General features: G+C 37.6%; 1 protein-coding gene and 1 long non-coding RNA gene across 2 annotated transcripts; one reads left to right on the forward strand and one right to left on the reverse strand.

Annotated features, from left to right (window-relative positions):
- Positions 1 to 744: 744 nt before the first annotated feature.
- Positions 745 to 2,027, forward strand: LOC118479518. Its single transcript, XM_035974071.1, has 2 exons — positions 745 to 1,857; positions 1,923 to 2,027. The coding sequence occupies exons 1-2, from the start codon at positions 745 to 747 to the stop codon at positions 2,025 to 2,027; spliced, it is 1,218 nt and encodes a 405-aa protein (XP_035829964.1).
- A 4,809-nt stretch (positions 2,028 to 6,836) lies between these two features.
- LOC110863857 lies at positions 6,837 to 8,575 on the reverse strand. Its single transcript, XR_002549421.2, has 3 exons — positions 8,341 to 8,575; positions 8,064 to 8,152; positions 6,837 to 7,138 (listed from the first exon to the last, which is right to left on the reverse strand). It is a non-coding gene; the product is annotated as an uncharacterized LOC110863857 (long non-coding RNA).
- Between the last annotated feature and the right edge of the window lie 8,707 nt (positions 8,576 to 17,282).

Consider the following 17,282-nt stretch of genomic DNA (forward strand, 5'->3'; position numbering starts at 1 on the left):
CCAGCCCAGCGCAAGCTATGATTTACCCAATCCAGTTGTGGAGCCGTGCACTGGACCGATCTACTTTACTCACTTTGTGATCTTTTAAATGCTAATCGATTATCATCAGCCAGGTGGACGAATAATTTGATCGCGGTCTTACTAGCCAAAAACTCCAAGTCAGTGTCGCAGGTAATGAGCACCAGATCTTTCTCTTCGTCCTCGTATTTTATACTAAGCCTTTGACCCTTTGCATCCACCCTTTCTGCCACTTCCTTTTCCAGTTCCACCAACCCGGATGAAACACAAAATGGGAACTTTATCATATCACCTTTAAAACTCGCCTTCACCGTCAACAACCCCGTTTCTGAAATATGGTTCACACTCCGCGTTGAAGACTGTTGCAATTGTTTCTCTAACCATAATTCTTGTGACAGATTCGGGTCAGGAACTAAATCGCTTCTTTTGCTATGCTTTGGCACGGGCCAACTGGATATCCCATGCTCCCGACAAAAGCGCTTCAACGTAGACCTACTAACTGAAAAAGAGTAAACCGGACCAAAGTTAATGAGTATGTTAATTGAAATACAAAAAAAAAAATGTACGAACAACCATAAACAACTAAGAGTGCTTACCACCAAGAATTTCGGCAGTTTGGCCTAGTGGTTTTCCATTGCTTCACATTACGAACAACCATAAACAACTAAGAGTGCTCCATTCGTTCCCCTATTCAAAGGTGAGGGGTACGAACATTGGAGCTTAAGAATGAAAACTATCCTACGATCATGTGAATTGTGGGATGTTGTTTATCTTGGTATTACTGCTACAAGTAACGGAGATGATCAACATCGCGAGGCTAAGAAGAAAGATGCTCAAGCAATGGCTATTATTCAGCGTGGTGTTGATGACCAACTATTCTCCCGTATTGTAGCTGCTAAATCTGCTAAGGACACCTGGGAAACTCTTCGTATGGAATTCCAGGGTGATTCTCAAGTCCAGGCAGTTAAGCTTCAAAGTCTCCGGCGAGAGTTCGAAAATTTCAATATGAAGGATGATGAAGTCGTGGGGGAATACTTCTCTCGTGTTACTGCCAATATAAGTCTACAAAGAGCATTTGGAGAAAAAGTGTCCGATCAAAAGGTTGTTGAGAAGATCCTTCGAAGCCTATCACCAAAATTTGATTATGTGATCCCATCCATTGAAGTCGCTCTGGATCTATCCACTATCAAGCCAGTGAAGCTTATGGGGATGCTTCAATCCCAAGAAGAAAGGCTGAACGGGAGGACTATTGTGAGTCCAGTCAAGCCGGCTGAACTCACTGATGAGAAGGCCCTCCAAGTGTTTCAAGACAACAACAAATCCACTCGTCGACGTGGCCGAGGGCGTACATCGTTCAGAGGAAGAGGACGTGGTAGACCTGGATCTGGGATGGACCGTAGCAAAGTGCCACAATGCTACATATGCAAAAAATTCAGGCATCTTCAAAAAGATTGCTGGTATAATGAAGAACCACAAGTTAATGTTGCAGAGGATGAAGAAACTAGTGAACCTGCTGCTGCCGAATCTGAAGCACAACACTTACTCATGGCATTCGTTCCCGAATCAACCAAACCGATGGCTCTAATGGTGACTGGCTCACACTCTGGTAAACTTAATCATCTCTGGTTTATAGATTCTGGATGTTCCAATCATATGATTGGATCTCGAAATAGTTTTGTAAGTTTTGATGATACATTCACTTTGGATGTAATACTTGGTGATAAAAAGAAGGTGGCAGTCAAAGGAAAAGGAACCATTAAAGTTTACACTAGCTCTACATCATTCAAACTATTGGATGATGTCTATTATGCTCCACAATTAGAGTATAATCTGCTAAGTGTTGGTCAATTAATGAGAAAAGGGTATGCTATACTCTTTGATGATGATAAATGTATGGTAAAAAGCAAAGAGACAGGAAAAGTTCTCTTAGAGGTTCAAGTGGCCAGAAACAATATGTTTATTCTCAACACTACCTGCTTAGTAACTGTTTCAAATTCCACACCAACTAAGCAAGAATTGGAAACTCACAAATGGCACCTTAGGATGGTCATATACACCTTGAAGCTCTTAAACAATTGCATGATTTTGGAATGGTTGTGGGTCTGCCCAAAATATCCACCTCGCTGAAATGTGAAGCATGTATTATGGGAAAGCAAGCTAGAGGGTCCTTTAAGTCAACATCATGGCGAGCTAAACGAAGGCTGGAACTTGTCCATACTGATGTATGTGGACCCATGCAAGTCTCAAGTCTAGGTAACAGTTGGTATTATTTATTATTTGTTGATGACTTCACTCGTATGTCTTGGGTTTACTTTCTCACAAACAAGTCAGAGGCTTTTGCCAAGTTCAAGATTTTTAAAGCTATGGTGGAAAAAGAAAGTAGGAGATGTATAAAGGTTCTTAGGTCTGATCATGGTGGGGAGTTCTGTTCACACGAGTTCAACTCTTTTTGCAGTGAAGCTGGTATCAAGCGTGAATTAACTGCCCCATATACGCCTCAGCATAATGGGGTAGTTGAACGTAAAAATCGTACAATTATGGGGCTTGCTCGAAGCATGTTGTTTGAAAAACAGGTACCTAAGTGTTTTTGGGCCGAAGCCGTATCTACTGCTGTCTATACCATGAATCGATCACCCACTAAAGCATTGGTAAAGCAAACACCTTTGCATGCATGGAGTGGTAAAAAACCCACTGTGGGACACATGAGAGCCTTTGGTTGCATAGCTTATGGCATAACTCCTACACATCACAAACAAAAATTGGACCAGAGGTCAGAAAAGCAAATCTTCATTGGATACACTTCACCTGGTTATGCATACAAACTTTATAATCCAAAGACAAAAAAGTTTCTACTCAAAAGCACAAGTGATGTTCAGTTTCTCGAGAATCAAAAGTGGGAATGGTCAATTGAAGGTACAAGTAATGTGCAGGACACAGGTGATAGTGACAACTCTTTTGGAGACCCTTTCCCAACCAATGATACTTTCACCACAACCAATACACCTACTCCCTCATCTGATCCACAACCTACCCAAAGTACACCTCCTTCCCCTCAAGACACTCCACCACTAACTCAAAACACGCATAGCCTCGAACCTAATCCTACCAATGGCCCACATCACACCGAAGCTGGTCCCTCCAGGCGTGTATCAAAACCCCCAGTATGGCTTAAAGACTACTACACTGGTGCAGAATTGTCTGATGATGATCTTTCTACTACTTGTCAATTTGCTCTTCACACTGCTGATCCATCTACTTATAAAGAAGCTTGCAACAATTATAAATGGCTTCAAGCCATGAAGGAGGAGATTGCTTCTATTGAAAAGAATGATACTTGGCAACTAGTTCTTCCTCCTCCTGACAAAAATATTGTGGGTGTCAAATGGTTATTCAAGACTAAGTTTGGTCAACGAGGTGAAATCCAAAGACACAAAGCCCGACTAGTAGCCAAGGGCTACTCTCAACAACATGGTATTGATTACCAGGAGACGTTTGCACCAGTAGCACGGTTCGAGACCATACGAATTATCCTGGCTATAGCTGCTCAACGAGGCTGGCATGTGCATCAACTTGATGTTAAGTCAGCTTTTCTTAATGGAGAACTGATGGAAGATATATACGTTGAGCAGCCAGAAGGTTTTGAGGTAGAGGGTAAAGAACATATGGTGTATAAACTGAAGAAGGCTCTGTATGGGTTGAAACAGGCACCTCGTGCCTGGTATGAAAAGATTGATACTTACTTCCTCAGTCATGGGTTCAAAAGAAGCTACAGTGAACCTACCTTGTACGTAAAAGTAAATGAAAAAGGTATACTTTATGTTTGCCTTTATGTTGATGATATCATTTGCACGTCTTCTTGTAATGAAATGGTCACAGAATTCAAGCAAGGCATGAAGTCCACCTTTGAAATGACTGACATGGGTAGCTTAAAATACTTCCTTGGTCTGGAAGTTAAACAAACCATAGAGGGGATCTTTGTTTATCAAGGAAAATATGCTGCCAATCTATTGTCTCGATTTGGAATGAGCAATTGCAACACTGAAGATACTCCAGTCAACTACAATGAAAAACTTCAACTGAAAGATGGTGCAGACAAAGTTGATGGTGAGATGTACAGACGTCTAGTGGGTGGCCTAATTTATCTTACACATACCCGTCCTGATCTAGCTTATGTAGTAAACTTAGTGTCAAGGTAAATGCATCAGCCATCAAAGCTTCATCTTGGTGTTGCAAAAAGAATTATCAAATACGTTGCAGGAACGAAGAATTTTGGTATTTGGTACAAGAAAGCGCAAGAAATAGCTCTGGTTGGATATTGTGACAGTGATTGGGCCAGTTGTCCAGATGATAGGAAAAGTCTCTTAACTTATGTTTTCACGCTTGGTAATGGTGCGGTTGCATGGTGTTCAAAGAAACAGCACACCGTGGCACTTTCAAGTACTGAGGCTGAGTACATCTCAGCCACCCACTGGAGCTACATGTGAAGCCATATGATTAAGACGAATTTTGGAAGATCTTGGTTTGCAGCAAACTGACCCAACAGTGATTTATTGTGACAATAAGTCGGCCATTAACCTTTCAAAAAATCCAGTAATGCATAACAGGTCTAAACACATTGAATTGAAGTATCATTTTATCAGGGAAATGATTATGCAGAAACAAGTCAGCTTGAAGTATTGTAGTACTCTCAGTCAGTTAGCAGATGTGTTTACTAAGGCTCTCACTAGAGAGAAATTTGAGAACTTCAGGTCACTGCTGAATGTCGAAAAATTTGAATCACGGGAGGATGTTAAAGAATGATTCAAATCATGTGCATGGAACTCTCTCTCTCTTGGTTTTGCTTCAGTCTCTGCATGTTCCTATTATTATGCATATTTCGTTATTTGCAATAAAGCCGTTGGCAGTCTGATGTAGTCAGTAGTTGTTGAGATTTTCTCATTGTTTTTCTAGTATTTATAGTTCTTCATGTATTGCTCGTATTATCACATTTTCACATCAATAAAATATCGAGAGTTCCTGCAATCTTTATCTTTTGTGTGTATTCAATCAAGGCTTTATACCAACAAAGGTGTTTTCCTACTATCTAACAGGTGTAGGGTTCAAATCTTATAAACTACGTGTATAGTAACAATTACTAGTTAAGAGTAGATTAGTTTGCCATTATTTTTTTTTTTATCTCACTAGTTTATTATCCATGAGTTATACAATTGTGCGGAATATTTAATGTAATTATTTATGTAGTGATAGAAAAAAAGTATATCGTTTTTGTAAAATTATAGGTTATTTTTTAAATATATTTGGGTAAGTGTAAATTTAAAATAAATGGAAAGATTTTTTAGGTAAGAATGATAAAAACAATCTTATGCATTAAATTTAAAATAAATGGGCCAAGATTAAATGAGTGGAATAGAAAAAAGATAAGAGGAGTATGGGTTTGTGTAAGAGCATGATAGTCCATCCAAGAGAATATTTTCTATTTCCTCTGATTTTCCTCGTTTTTAAAACGTTAATCACTCTTTCATACGATATTATTTTTGGTATCAAAATTGCACTATAAAAACGAGCGTTTTATCTTTAAAACGAGTATATAGATGTTATACTTTAGAATATTTTTTCGAAAACTCAGATCGTAAAACGCATTTGTAGAACCCAGCTGTAAAATGCAATTCAAAATGGTAAAACCCATATTATAAAACACAATTCGAAAACTCAGGTCCGAAAACACAATTACCAATGGTAAAAGCTAGATCGTAAAACGCAATTCGAAACCTAGATCGTAAAACGCAATTCAAAATGGTAAAACCTAGAACGTAAAACGCAATTCATAATGATAAAACTAGACCATAAAACGCAATTCACAATGGAAAACTCCAGATCATAAAACATAATTTTAAAACCAAGGTCGTAAAACACGATTCGAAAACCCAGATCGTAAAACGCAATTCAAAAACCTAGATCGCAAAACGCAATAATTGACGAAATTTTTCAGATTTATTACATAGAATTGAACTGATTTCTTAGGATTTCTTTAACGATTGATGAAAATTGAAAGCTTGAAAGATTAACGAATAAATCGATTGATTCACTTAAAAAAACGAAAAAAAGAGAAATTGTGTAAAATTGAACTGGGTTTCTTCAAAAAAAAAAAAGTTGAAGAATATGTTGATTGAGTGTTTGAATCATTGATTGATGTAGAAAATCACAATATGATTTAGTGATGATAGAGAGAAAAAAATAAAGAAAATGAGATTTTAAAATGATGGGTTTTGAAGATGTAGGAAAAGAGAAAGGGTTATTGGATTTTATCATCCCTAACTATTGGCTATTGGCCGCTGTCACCCCCAACTATCACTTTGACGTCCGCCACCCCCAACTTAACACTTACTGTGTTCTGTCACCACGTCGTTTGATTACTAACTTTTGATCTTGTTAGTATACGTTTGGGGTGTCCTAAGATCCCTGAAACCTTCGTAAGATCCCTATGACACCCCCAAAAGTATAGTAAAATGATGAAAAGTTAGTGATCAGTTAACGATGTGATGATAGAACATGCTAAGTGTTAAGTTGGGGATGACGGGCGTCAAAGTGATAATTGAGGGTGGCAGCGGCCAATAGCCAATAGTTGGGAGGTGATAAAATCCAATAACCCAAAGAGAAAGGCAGAAGATTATATGAGATTAACCATAATACCCTTCCCATTTGTTTTTAAATTTGCCACATGTCACAAGCACATTCCTTCGTACCCTTTATACCCAAACTATACTTCATATTTGATACTCTCCCGGTGTAAATTATATAACTGGTTGACAATGTAAAAGTGTATATGAAAACTATATTTAAAAATAGAGTAAACTGTCATTTTGGTCCCTGAGGTTTGGTCACTTTTGCCACTTTAGTCCAAATTTGAAACTTTTTACATCTGGGTCCCTGTGGTTTCATTTTTGTTGCCATTTTGGCCCAAAAATCAAACCAGGTCAAATTTCTCAAAAAAAACCCCTGCTATTTTGTCATTTTGCTCAGGGGCAAAATGGTCTTTTAAAAAAAACCTTGTCTCTCTCTCTCTTCTCTCTCTCTATCTGTAGATCATCACCTCCGTTAAACCTGCAACCATCTTGTTCGTCTTCTTCAACAACAGAAATCACCATCATTGACATAATCATTATCGTCTTCAACAACGAAAATCACCATTGTCACACCCCAACCGATGGCAGAAACATTGGGATGAGACGAAATAGATTGCAAGAGACATCATAACACTACGTGACAATAATAATTAAATTCCATTTCATATCAAGTCTATATATATTGTCATACAAGAATCCAAAATAAAAATCAACATTGTTTCAAAAATAACATAACATCCAATAATCAAAATTAATCTAGGTGTGTATCTAAGTCCACCTAAATTGTATTTCTTCATAGCATCAACTCATCCTTCAACCTGTAACATGTATTAAAATATATCAACAAAAAAAAAATGTTGGCGAGTATACAAGTTTGTTTAAACTATTTTACCTCCCGCGAAACTATTGGGATAGGCTATTTTAACGCATTGGAAACTTGGGTTTGAACATATGAGTACACCTTTTCGGCATACTGTTAAACTTGCAAATTGTGATTCATGTTGGATATGAGACTTGAAACTTTTATACTATTATATTGTAAACAAACTTTTATACTCGCCAACATTTTTTTTTGTTGATATATTTTAATACATGTTACTGGTTCAAGGATGAGTTGATGTTATGAAGAAATACAATTTAGGTGGACTTAGATACACACCTAGATTAATTTTGATTATTGGATGTTATGTTATTTTTGAAACAATGCTGATTTTTATTTTGGATTCTTGTATGACAATATTGACTTAATATGAAATGGAATTTAATTATTATTGTCACGTAGTGTTATGATGTCTCTTGCAATCTATTTCGTCTCATCCCGATGTTTCCACCATCAGTTGGGGTGTGACAACCATCATCTTCAATCATCAGAAAAATAAATGAAACAGGGGAAAAGATATGTGTGAGGAGGTGGGGGTTTACCGGAAAAGCTTGTCGGCCATCGGTGCGGCGTTGCGGCTGAATTGCTGCCTCCAGCTCCGCCATCACTATCATCAATGTTGAAGATACCTCTGAATTGGAATTGCCAGATCAAGATCAAGATCAATTTACATAAAAATCAGTCTCTAGTAATAAATTAACTTCAAAACAACATAAAAATTGTAAGCACAAACACTAACAGCATCAATTAATAAAACTATCTACCAAAATAAAAAAACCCTAAAAACTGAAACCCTAGATGAAACAAAAAAAACAAAACCTAAACAGAGGAAGTAGATGGCGGCGGTGAGGAGGAGGACGGTGATGGCGTAGGAGATGTAACGGCGGCATGTGCGGTGGCTGAAGGTGGAGGAGAAAGGTAAGAGGATGAAGATTTGTGGTGGTGGAGGAGAAAGGTAAGAGGATGAAGGGTGGAGACGGTTGACGGCGGTGAGAGGCGGAGGTGATGTAGATTAGGTTTCTTCAAGAATGAAGATTGCAGAGGAAGGAGATGAATGAAGAATGCAGAGGAGGGGGAAAGAAGAAAATGAGAGAGGGGTGGGGGTAGGGTGGGGGTGGGTGGTAGTTGGGTAGGCAAAATGACTAAAATGCCTTTCAGAAAAGGACAAAATAGCATGTTTTTTTTTTTGAGAAATCTGACCTGATTTGATTTTTGGACCAAAATGGCAACAAAAATGCAACCACAGGGACCCATATATAAAAGGTTTCAAATTTGGACTAAAGTGGCAAAAGTGACCAAACCACAGGGACCAAAATGGCAGTTTACTCTTAAAAATAAAAATATTAGAAAATGTTATTATTCCGTATATAAATTAGCAAGTTATACGTGCATCATGAGTTGTACATTGTGCTTTGGATATTTTTCAAAAAAAAAGTTGATTTTTACTTTTAACCCAAAGGTTTTTACCTTTTGCAATTTTAACCCTACATAATTTGTTTTTTAACTTTAACCCAAAACTTTTCATTATTTGCAATTTAACTTCACAACTTTTGTCACTTATACTTTTCATCTTTCACAAATTTTCGTTTTACGTATAGTTCTAAATTTTTCGAGTTAATATGACGCAACGTGCATGTGTGGTTCAACGTTTTTACCTCTATTTTTCCTTGTTTGACAAGTTCGTCGCACCACGTATATCCTAGGTCGAGTCAGTGTTTGTGGTCGATGACGGTTGTGTGACATTAGTACTATTTGACACCATTTTACGCCCCGCCGCAACGCGGGGTGTGCTTTGGGGGGTTTTCAAAAATAAAATGGTTATGCATATGGTTGTCGTAACGTTGGCTTTGGGGGTTTTCCAAAAAAAAATGATTTTTTTACTTTTCACCCAAAAGTATTTCATAAATTACTTTTAACCCAAAACTATTTGTTTTTTTACTTTTAACCCAAAATTTTTTATCTTTTACAATCTATCCTCATAACTTTTTTTTTACTTTCAACTTTGGTCCTTTATAGTTTTCATTTTCCGCAAATTTTTCGCTTTAGGCTTGGTTCTAAATTTTGTGACTTAACACATTGCAACGTGCGTCTTTGGTTTAACGTTTTTACGTTTCGTTCTAAATTTTGCGAGTTAACATGATGCAACGTGCGTGTGTGGGTGAACGTTTTTACATCGTCTATTTTTTCCCCGTTTGACAGGTTTAACATAACGTGCGAGTCCTAGATCGACTTAGTTATAATTAAAAAAATCCCCGCCACATTACGGCGGGTCGCAATCCTAGTTATTTTTAAACTTAAGTGTTTTGAAATTCTATAGTTACACACCTATAACCAGTTTTTTAATATAAACCAAGAAAGCTTTTAGTGCATTATCGTTCGAACTGATATATCCATTGAAATTATTTAGCTTTAAAGTAAATATTTGATTTGTGAACCTTCATTGATGGATTACCCATAAATTGTATATGAATACGTCCGTGGTTGAAGGTCATTGATTTGTGGTGTCGGATTGTTTTCAGTTCAACCGAAACCTGAATTTTTGTTTGTTAATGGAGAAGTAATAATTAAAAAAAAAACTTATTTTTAGTCACGGGTCATTGTTGATCACCAACCTGAACAAACTTGTGATAAAAACTAATAACGTGATGTATATATCTATACTATATAATAAAAGAAACCACTTTGGGGACACATGTCACTCATTGGAGCCATCTATTTTTTAGCCTATTAAAATTAAATTATTATTTAAAATTAAATAATTATTTATGAGATGTACGTAGAGATATACTATTGATATACTATTTAATATATATAATTATGAGATATACGTAGAGATATAGTATAGATTAAAAACTTATTTAGAAAATATACTATTAATATTAAATTATTATTTTTATAATATATTTCCATAGATATAGGAATAGGTTACATTATAGTTTTATCATAGTTTTATTATTTTTTTTTATTTTAGAGAGATTTTATTTTAATATTTACGTTTATACTTTTACATCCAAATTTAGGTAAAATAATTATTTATGAGATATACGTAGAGATATACTATTTAATATATATAATTATGAGATATACGTAGAGATATAGTATAGATTAAAAACTTATTTAGAAAATATACTCTTAATATTAAATTATTATTTTTATAATATATTTCCTTAGATATAGGAATAGGTTACATTATAGTTTTATTATATTGTAGAGAGATTTTATTTTAATATTTACGTTTATACTTTTACATCCAAATTTAGATAACATATTTAAATTGTCTATGCCTCTTTATAATCAGTAATATGTTTTAAATATATTTAACTTTTTATAATCAGTAAATGTTTTAAATATATTTATTTTAAATAAAATATTATATATTTTTTAAATATGTTTTATAAAAATAAGAATATGACTTAAGATGTGATTTTAAGGAGAGAAAATTATTATTATTTAATAGGAGAGAAAATGCAGGAAATTAAAATCTGAAATTAATCAGAACTCAACTCGTGTATTACACGAGGTTTTTTAAAGATATAAGTTTTTTTTATTTACTATATAAAATTACATTTATTCAACCCGTGTAACACACGAGGTTTTTGAAGATACAATTTTTTTTATCATTTACTATACAAAATTATATTTATCCAACCCGTGTAATACATGAGGTATTTAAAAATATAATTTTTTATTATTTGATATATAAATTCAATCCGTGTAATACACGGGGTTTTTTAAAGATATAACTTTTTTTATAAATTATTATACAAATTACATTTATACAACCTGTGTAATACATGAGTTTTTAAAAATATAACTTTTTTTATTTGATATATAAAATTAGATTTATTCAACCCGTACAATACACGAGGTTTTTTAAATATATAAATAATTTATTATTTAGTATTTTTTTTCATTATTTAATGTATAAAATTATATTTATTCAACCTGTACAACAATACAAGAGGTTTTTAAAGATATAACTTTTTATTTTTTAGTATATAAAATTATATGTATTCAATCCATGTAATAAATAAAGTTTCTAAAGATATATTATTTTATTATTTAGTATATAAATTCACATTTATTCAGCCCCAGCCCCTGTAATACACGGGGTTCTAATCTAGTTATATTATATACTAGGTTAGTTCCCTGTGTGTTATACGGGTTGAACAATTTAAACTATATAATAAAATATTTCTTGTAAATGCAAATCAAAGACGGAGACATTTATATATATTTGATAAATAATGAAACTAATAATAATAGTAAAAAAATCTCATACATGTGTACAGAGTCGTCTGTAAGAATTCATGTACCCTGTTTGAACTCGAAAAAATATGTTCTTTCGTAATGTTTTAATATTATTATTTAATTTTAAAATAAAATGGGTATTGGACTCAGTAAGAGCATGTTTGGTTATGTTTTTTGAAACAACTTATAGACTTATTGGGGTTTTGGGTTTTTTTAACATAGATATCGGTTTTTTTTTTTTTTTTTTAAACACGTGCCCCTCGAAATCACAGACCCTGTTCGGTGGTCCTCCCCGCACACCCTTATCACCGCCCATGCATGTGTATACTCATTTAAGTAATCGATATACATTTGATGATATCCTATATTTTTTTGTATTCAATTAACATTTTTCTATTTAGTATTATTTGCAATTATTAACATTTTTCTAAATGTATATATAGAGTATGGATGTTACTGAATTTTTGAAGAATAATTTTTAATTTTGACACATATATATATATATATTCAAACTTATAATTATATAATGTAGTCATGAATTTTAATAAAATCCAAAAAAGCGTGAAACCCTTTTCAAATTTCAATAAAAGTGTCACACCCCCAAAATCCACCTGCGGAGTATCACCGCTTGGGAGCGTGACTGACCAGGATCAAGCCACCAATCATATTGAACATGTAATAAATAGTAATAATTATTCATCAATACGAAAGGTGTTTATCAAACCAACGTAATTAAGAGTAGCGGAAGCATTAAAGTAAAACCCAAACATAAGTGTTAACGTATGCAATATCATAAGTGTTTAGTAAGCATTCACGAATCCTTGTCCACAACGACCCGCTCCTCCTTGTGCAAGCTCCTTAAGTACCTAAGGTCCTGCAAGGCATGCAGCAGATAGTCAACAACTAGTTGAGCGAGTTCACAGAAAGTAAGTTCATAACAGTATGCATAAGTTCATCTAGTAGGGGGCTTCCCATGCAAGTATATACTACTGGTGAGGGATTCTCACATTTATTCTCTATAATGGGGGATTCCCATTATGGTACTTACTAGACTATTTGCAACCATGTGTTCTTCTTAATCCGAGAACAGGAATACGTACAAGGTCACGCAGGATTTACGTGAGTGCCCTTCCCCGAGGAAAGTGGTACGTGTGGGGTTTACGCAGGATTTACGTAAGTGTCCTTCCGACCCGGAAGACAGTAGTGGGTATTAGGTTACGCAGGATTTACGTAAGTGTCCTCCCGACCCGGGAGACAATGGAAGATACTAGTTTACGTAGGTTTTACGTAAGTGTCCTGACTATCCTGAGGACGATGGTCTATAGTCTAGTGATTGCGTAAGTACGAGTAATCATTCCATATCAAACATTCCAACCCAATTCCCAACCCGGGAATCCCATGCCTTGGCTGTGTGAACTCACCTTGGTTTGCTCGGCAGATACACAAAAAGAGGGGGTTCTTGAACTAAGGGTGGTCAACCACGTCCTAACAGGGTTACCACACAAGTCAGGTTTTGACTTCACGTAAAGCACGTATAAAACATACAAGTTAACACGTTACTAACACGTATTGATCATGGCAACATCTTGGCAGTCAAGTAATATCAAGAAGCCTAATAATATTTGGCCCAACATGTTGTGCGATCCAATACCCCGGCCCATACACATGAGCATTCCACTAACATACTCGGCCCAAAACAATTAAACAACATAACAATCTTGTGCGATCCAAGCTGATTTGTGCGATCAGCTTGGGTTGTGCGATGTTTTAGCTACCTGGCCCACAGCTTAGAAGCCCAACAGAACAATATATAGCCCAATTAACAAGTAAACAACAATCCGGAGTGGTCCAGTTCGTCTTGTGCGACCGGACAACTCTTGTGCGATCAATGTGGGCTTGTACGGCCTAGTCGCCTTGTGCGATCCGTACCAGCGCAGTCCAACATGCACGTTCGGCCCAACATATAGCAGCTTGTGCGACTGAGGACTGCTTGTACGCTCGGGTCCTCTTGTGCGAGGAGGCCCCTTGTGCGACTAAGGGTCTTGTGTGATCAATTAACTAATTCCAAGAATCATGCCAATCCGTTACATATCATTTATCTTGTAACTAATTCTACGGTTTCCATATTTGAAATCAATCAATCACTAACAGTTTCCATCCATGTGTTATTCGATCAAACAAGCAAATCTATTACGAATTCATATGAACCCTAACTAAACATACGAACAGTAACATAACGATTTTCATAAACATATCTTATAACTTCTAAACTATCCGATTCATATGAACATTAACACTTACACATAAGAGCCGATTACATAACAATTATATCATCATTTATCAAATCACAGCCGATTCACACCTAGTATCATTCAATTCGATTCATAGCATGTTATCATATAACCATAATTGTTTATCATACCATCCCAACCATCATACTGATCATGAGAATTACAATATCATGTAACACACAAAAACGCAACAGAAATCATGAAACAATTAGCAATACACTAACCGATTGAGTGTAGAAAAAGGGTGACCCGAACTAGAAGATGATCGCCGATTGCCTTGTGCCTTGTGCCGTCAGGTTTGCGAGAGAGAGAGAGAGAGAAAGTCTAGGGTTCTGGGTGTGTTAAGAGAATTGTAACCAAATGAGAGAACAACCCCTAGGTGGGTGTTTGTTTGCGTACAAAACAAGTGGGCCGAACCCAACTCGGGTGCCCTATGGGTCCGTGTACAAGGTGTGGCCCAAGTGGGCTTTGTGCGATTGAGCGGTGTTGTGCGGTTCGGGTTGTGATTATCATATATACGCGTAACACATATAGCACATGACATTTATTATTCACAAAGTTCATATAACATATATAACACATCATTCACATAAAATTCACTTTCATAACAGTCACGCATCGTACACCTACGTTACATCAAAGTACAAAGATCGGTTTGGAAACGAGTTGTCACATTATCCCCAACTAAATAGAAATTTCGTCCCGAAATTTGGTATGCACTCACTAAGGAAGCTAGGTAAGTTCAATCGTTCACTGGTTTTCCTGGGGTGTCACATCCTCCCCCCGTTGATCTGGAATTTCGTCCGGAAAATTCCGCAGTAGTAGCTTCAGCCTCAGTAGTGGTTGCATTGGTTCCGAATAATTGGGGGTACTTTTCTGTCATCCTGTCTTCGCGTTCCCAGGTGTACTCTGGGCCACGTTTGGAGTTCCAACGTACTCGAACAAGAGGGATTCTCTTGTTTTTGAGGACCTTCACATCCCGGTCCGTGATTTCAACTGGTTCCTCGACGAACTGCAACCGCTCATCGATAGTGAGTTCTTTGAAAGGAATGATAAGGGTCTCATCTGATAGGCACTTCTTCAGATTCGACACGTGAAAGACATTGTGAACTGCCCCGAGTTCAGCTGGTAGGTTCAACTTGTAGGCTACTTTGCCGATTTTCTCAATGATCTCGAACGGCCCGACATATCGCGGATTTAGTTTGCCCCGTTTGCCAAAACGAACCACACCCTTCCAGGGTGAGACTTTTAGTAAAACCCGGTCCCCGACCTGAAATTCCAAAGGCTTTCTACGCTTGTCCGCGTAGGCTTTCTGACGGTCGCGTGCTGCCGCCATGCGTTGTCGTATCTGTGCTATCTTTTCTGTGGCGTCCACTACAATCTCTGGACCCGTAATCTGACTATCCCCCACCTCTGCCCAACAGAGAGGTGACCGGCATTTACGTCCGTACAATGCCTCGAATGGAGCGGCTTGTATGCTGGTGTGATAACTATTATTGTACGAGAACTCCACCAAAGGGAGATGTTTTTCCCAGCTGTTGCCGAAATCGATGACGCATGCCCGAAGCATGTCTTCAAGAGTTTGGATCGTTCGCTCAGACTGCCCATCCGTCTGAGGATGATATGCTGTGCTCATGTCTAATCGTGAGCCGAAAGATTTGTGCATCGCTTGCCATAATTCTGACGTGAATCGTGCATCGCGATCCGAAATGATGGATGTGGGCACCCCGTGCCTCGAAACAACTTCTTTAAGATAGACGTCTGCGAGAGTGGAGAACTTATCCGTTTCCTTTATAGCCAGAAAGTGTGCAGACTTGGTGAGTCGATCCACGATCACCCATATGGTATCATTCCCACGCTGGGATCTAGGTAGGCCTGTAACGAAGTCCATGGAAATTTCTTCCCATTTCCATTGCGATATCTTAGGCTGCTGAAGTAGGCCCGCTGGTTTCTGGTATTCAACCTTGACTCTCGCACAGGTCAAGCACTTGCCGACATAAGTAGCGATGTGGGCCTTCATGCTAGGCCACCAATAAGTAGTTCTGATGTCGTGGTACATTTTATCCGATCCTGGATGTACCGAATAGCGAGACTTGTGAGCTTCGTCCATCACAAGTTCGCGTAAACCGCCATAAAGTGGGACCCAAATACGCCCCGATACATAGTAGGCGCCGTCTGCCTTCTGTTCCATTCGTTGTCGTGAGCCGCGTAAGGCTTCAGCTTTGACATTTTCGGGTTTCAATGCTTCTACCTGAGCATTTCGTATCTGTGCAGGAAGGCTAGACTGAATCGTAAGCTGTAGCGCTCGCACGCGCCGAGGTAAAGTGTCTTTCTGACTGAGGGCGTCAGCCACCACATTGGCCTTGCCTGGATGGTACTTGATAGCGCATTCGTAATCGTTCAGTAATTCAACCCATCGCCGTTGACGCATGTTCAAATCCTTCTGCTTAAGGATATGCTCGAGACTCCTGTGATCGGTGTAAATCGTGCACCTGGTACCGTACAGGTAGTGTCGCCATATCTTAAGCGCGAAAACAACAGCTCCCAGCTCTAAATCGTGCGTCGTGTAGTTCCGTTCATGAATCTTAAGTTGGCGTGAAGCGTAAGCAATAACCTTGTCGCGCTGCATTAACACACATCCAAGACCCTGAATGGATGCATCACAATAAACCACGAAGTCGTCTGTGCCCTCTGGCAAAGAGAGGATAGGTGCACTGCAAAGTCTATCCTTTAGGTGCTGAAAAGCAGTCTCCTGGGGCTCTCCCCAGCGATAGGTGACACCCTTCTGTGTCAGTAACGTAAGCGGCTGAGCAATCTTTGAAAAGTCTTTAATAAATCGTCTATAATACCCCGCCAAACCCAAGAATTGGCGTATCTCCGTTGGTGTACGTGGTGCAGGCCAGTTTCTGATCGAATCTACCTTGGATGGATCGACATGGATCCCATCCTTGTTCACTACGTGGCCTAGAAAGTGGACTTCACGAAGCCAGAAGTCGCATTTTGAAAACTTGGCGTACAATTGTTCCTTTCGAAGAAGTTCCAAGATAAGACGTAAGTGCTGCTCATGTTCCTCCCGACTCTTGGAGTAGATCAGAATGTCATCGATGAAGACAATGACGAACTTGTCAAGATAGGGTTTGCACACCCTGTTCATAAGATCCATGAATACGGCAGGCGCGTTCGTTAACCCGAACGGCATGACAAGAAACTCGTAGTGAC

Source organism: Helianthus annuus, chromosome 6 (genome assembly GCF_002127325.2).
Source record: "Helianthus annuus cultivar XRQ/B chromosome 6, HanXRQr2.0-SUNRISE, whole genome shotgun sequence".
Classification (NCBI taxonomy): domain Eukaryota; kingdom Viridiplantae; phylum Streptophyta; class Magnoliopsida; order Asterales; family Asteraceae; genus Helianthus; species Helianthus annuus.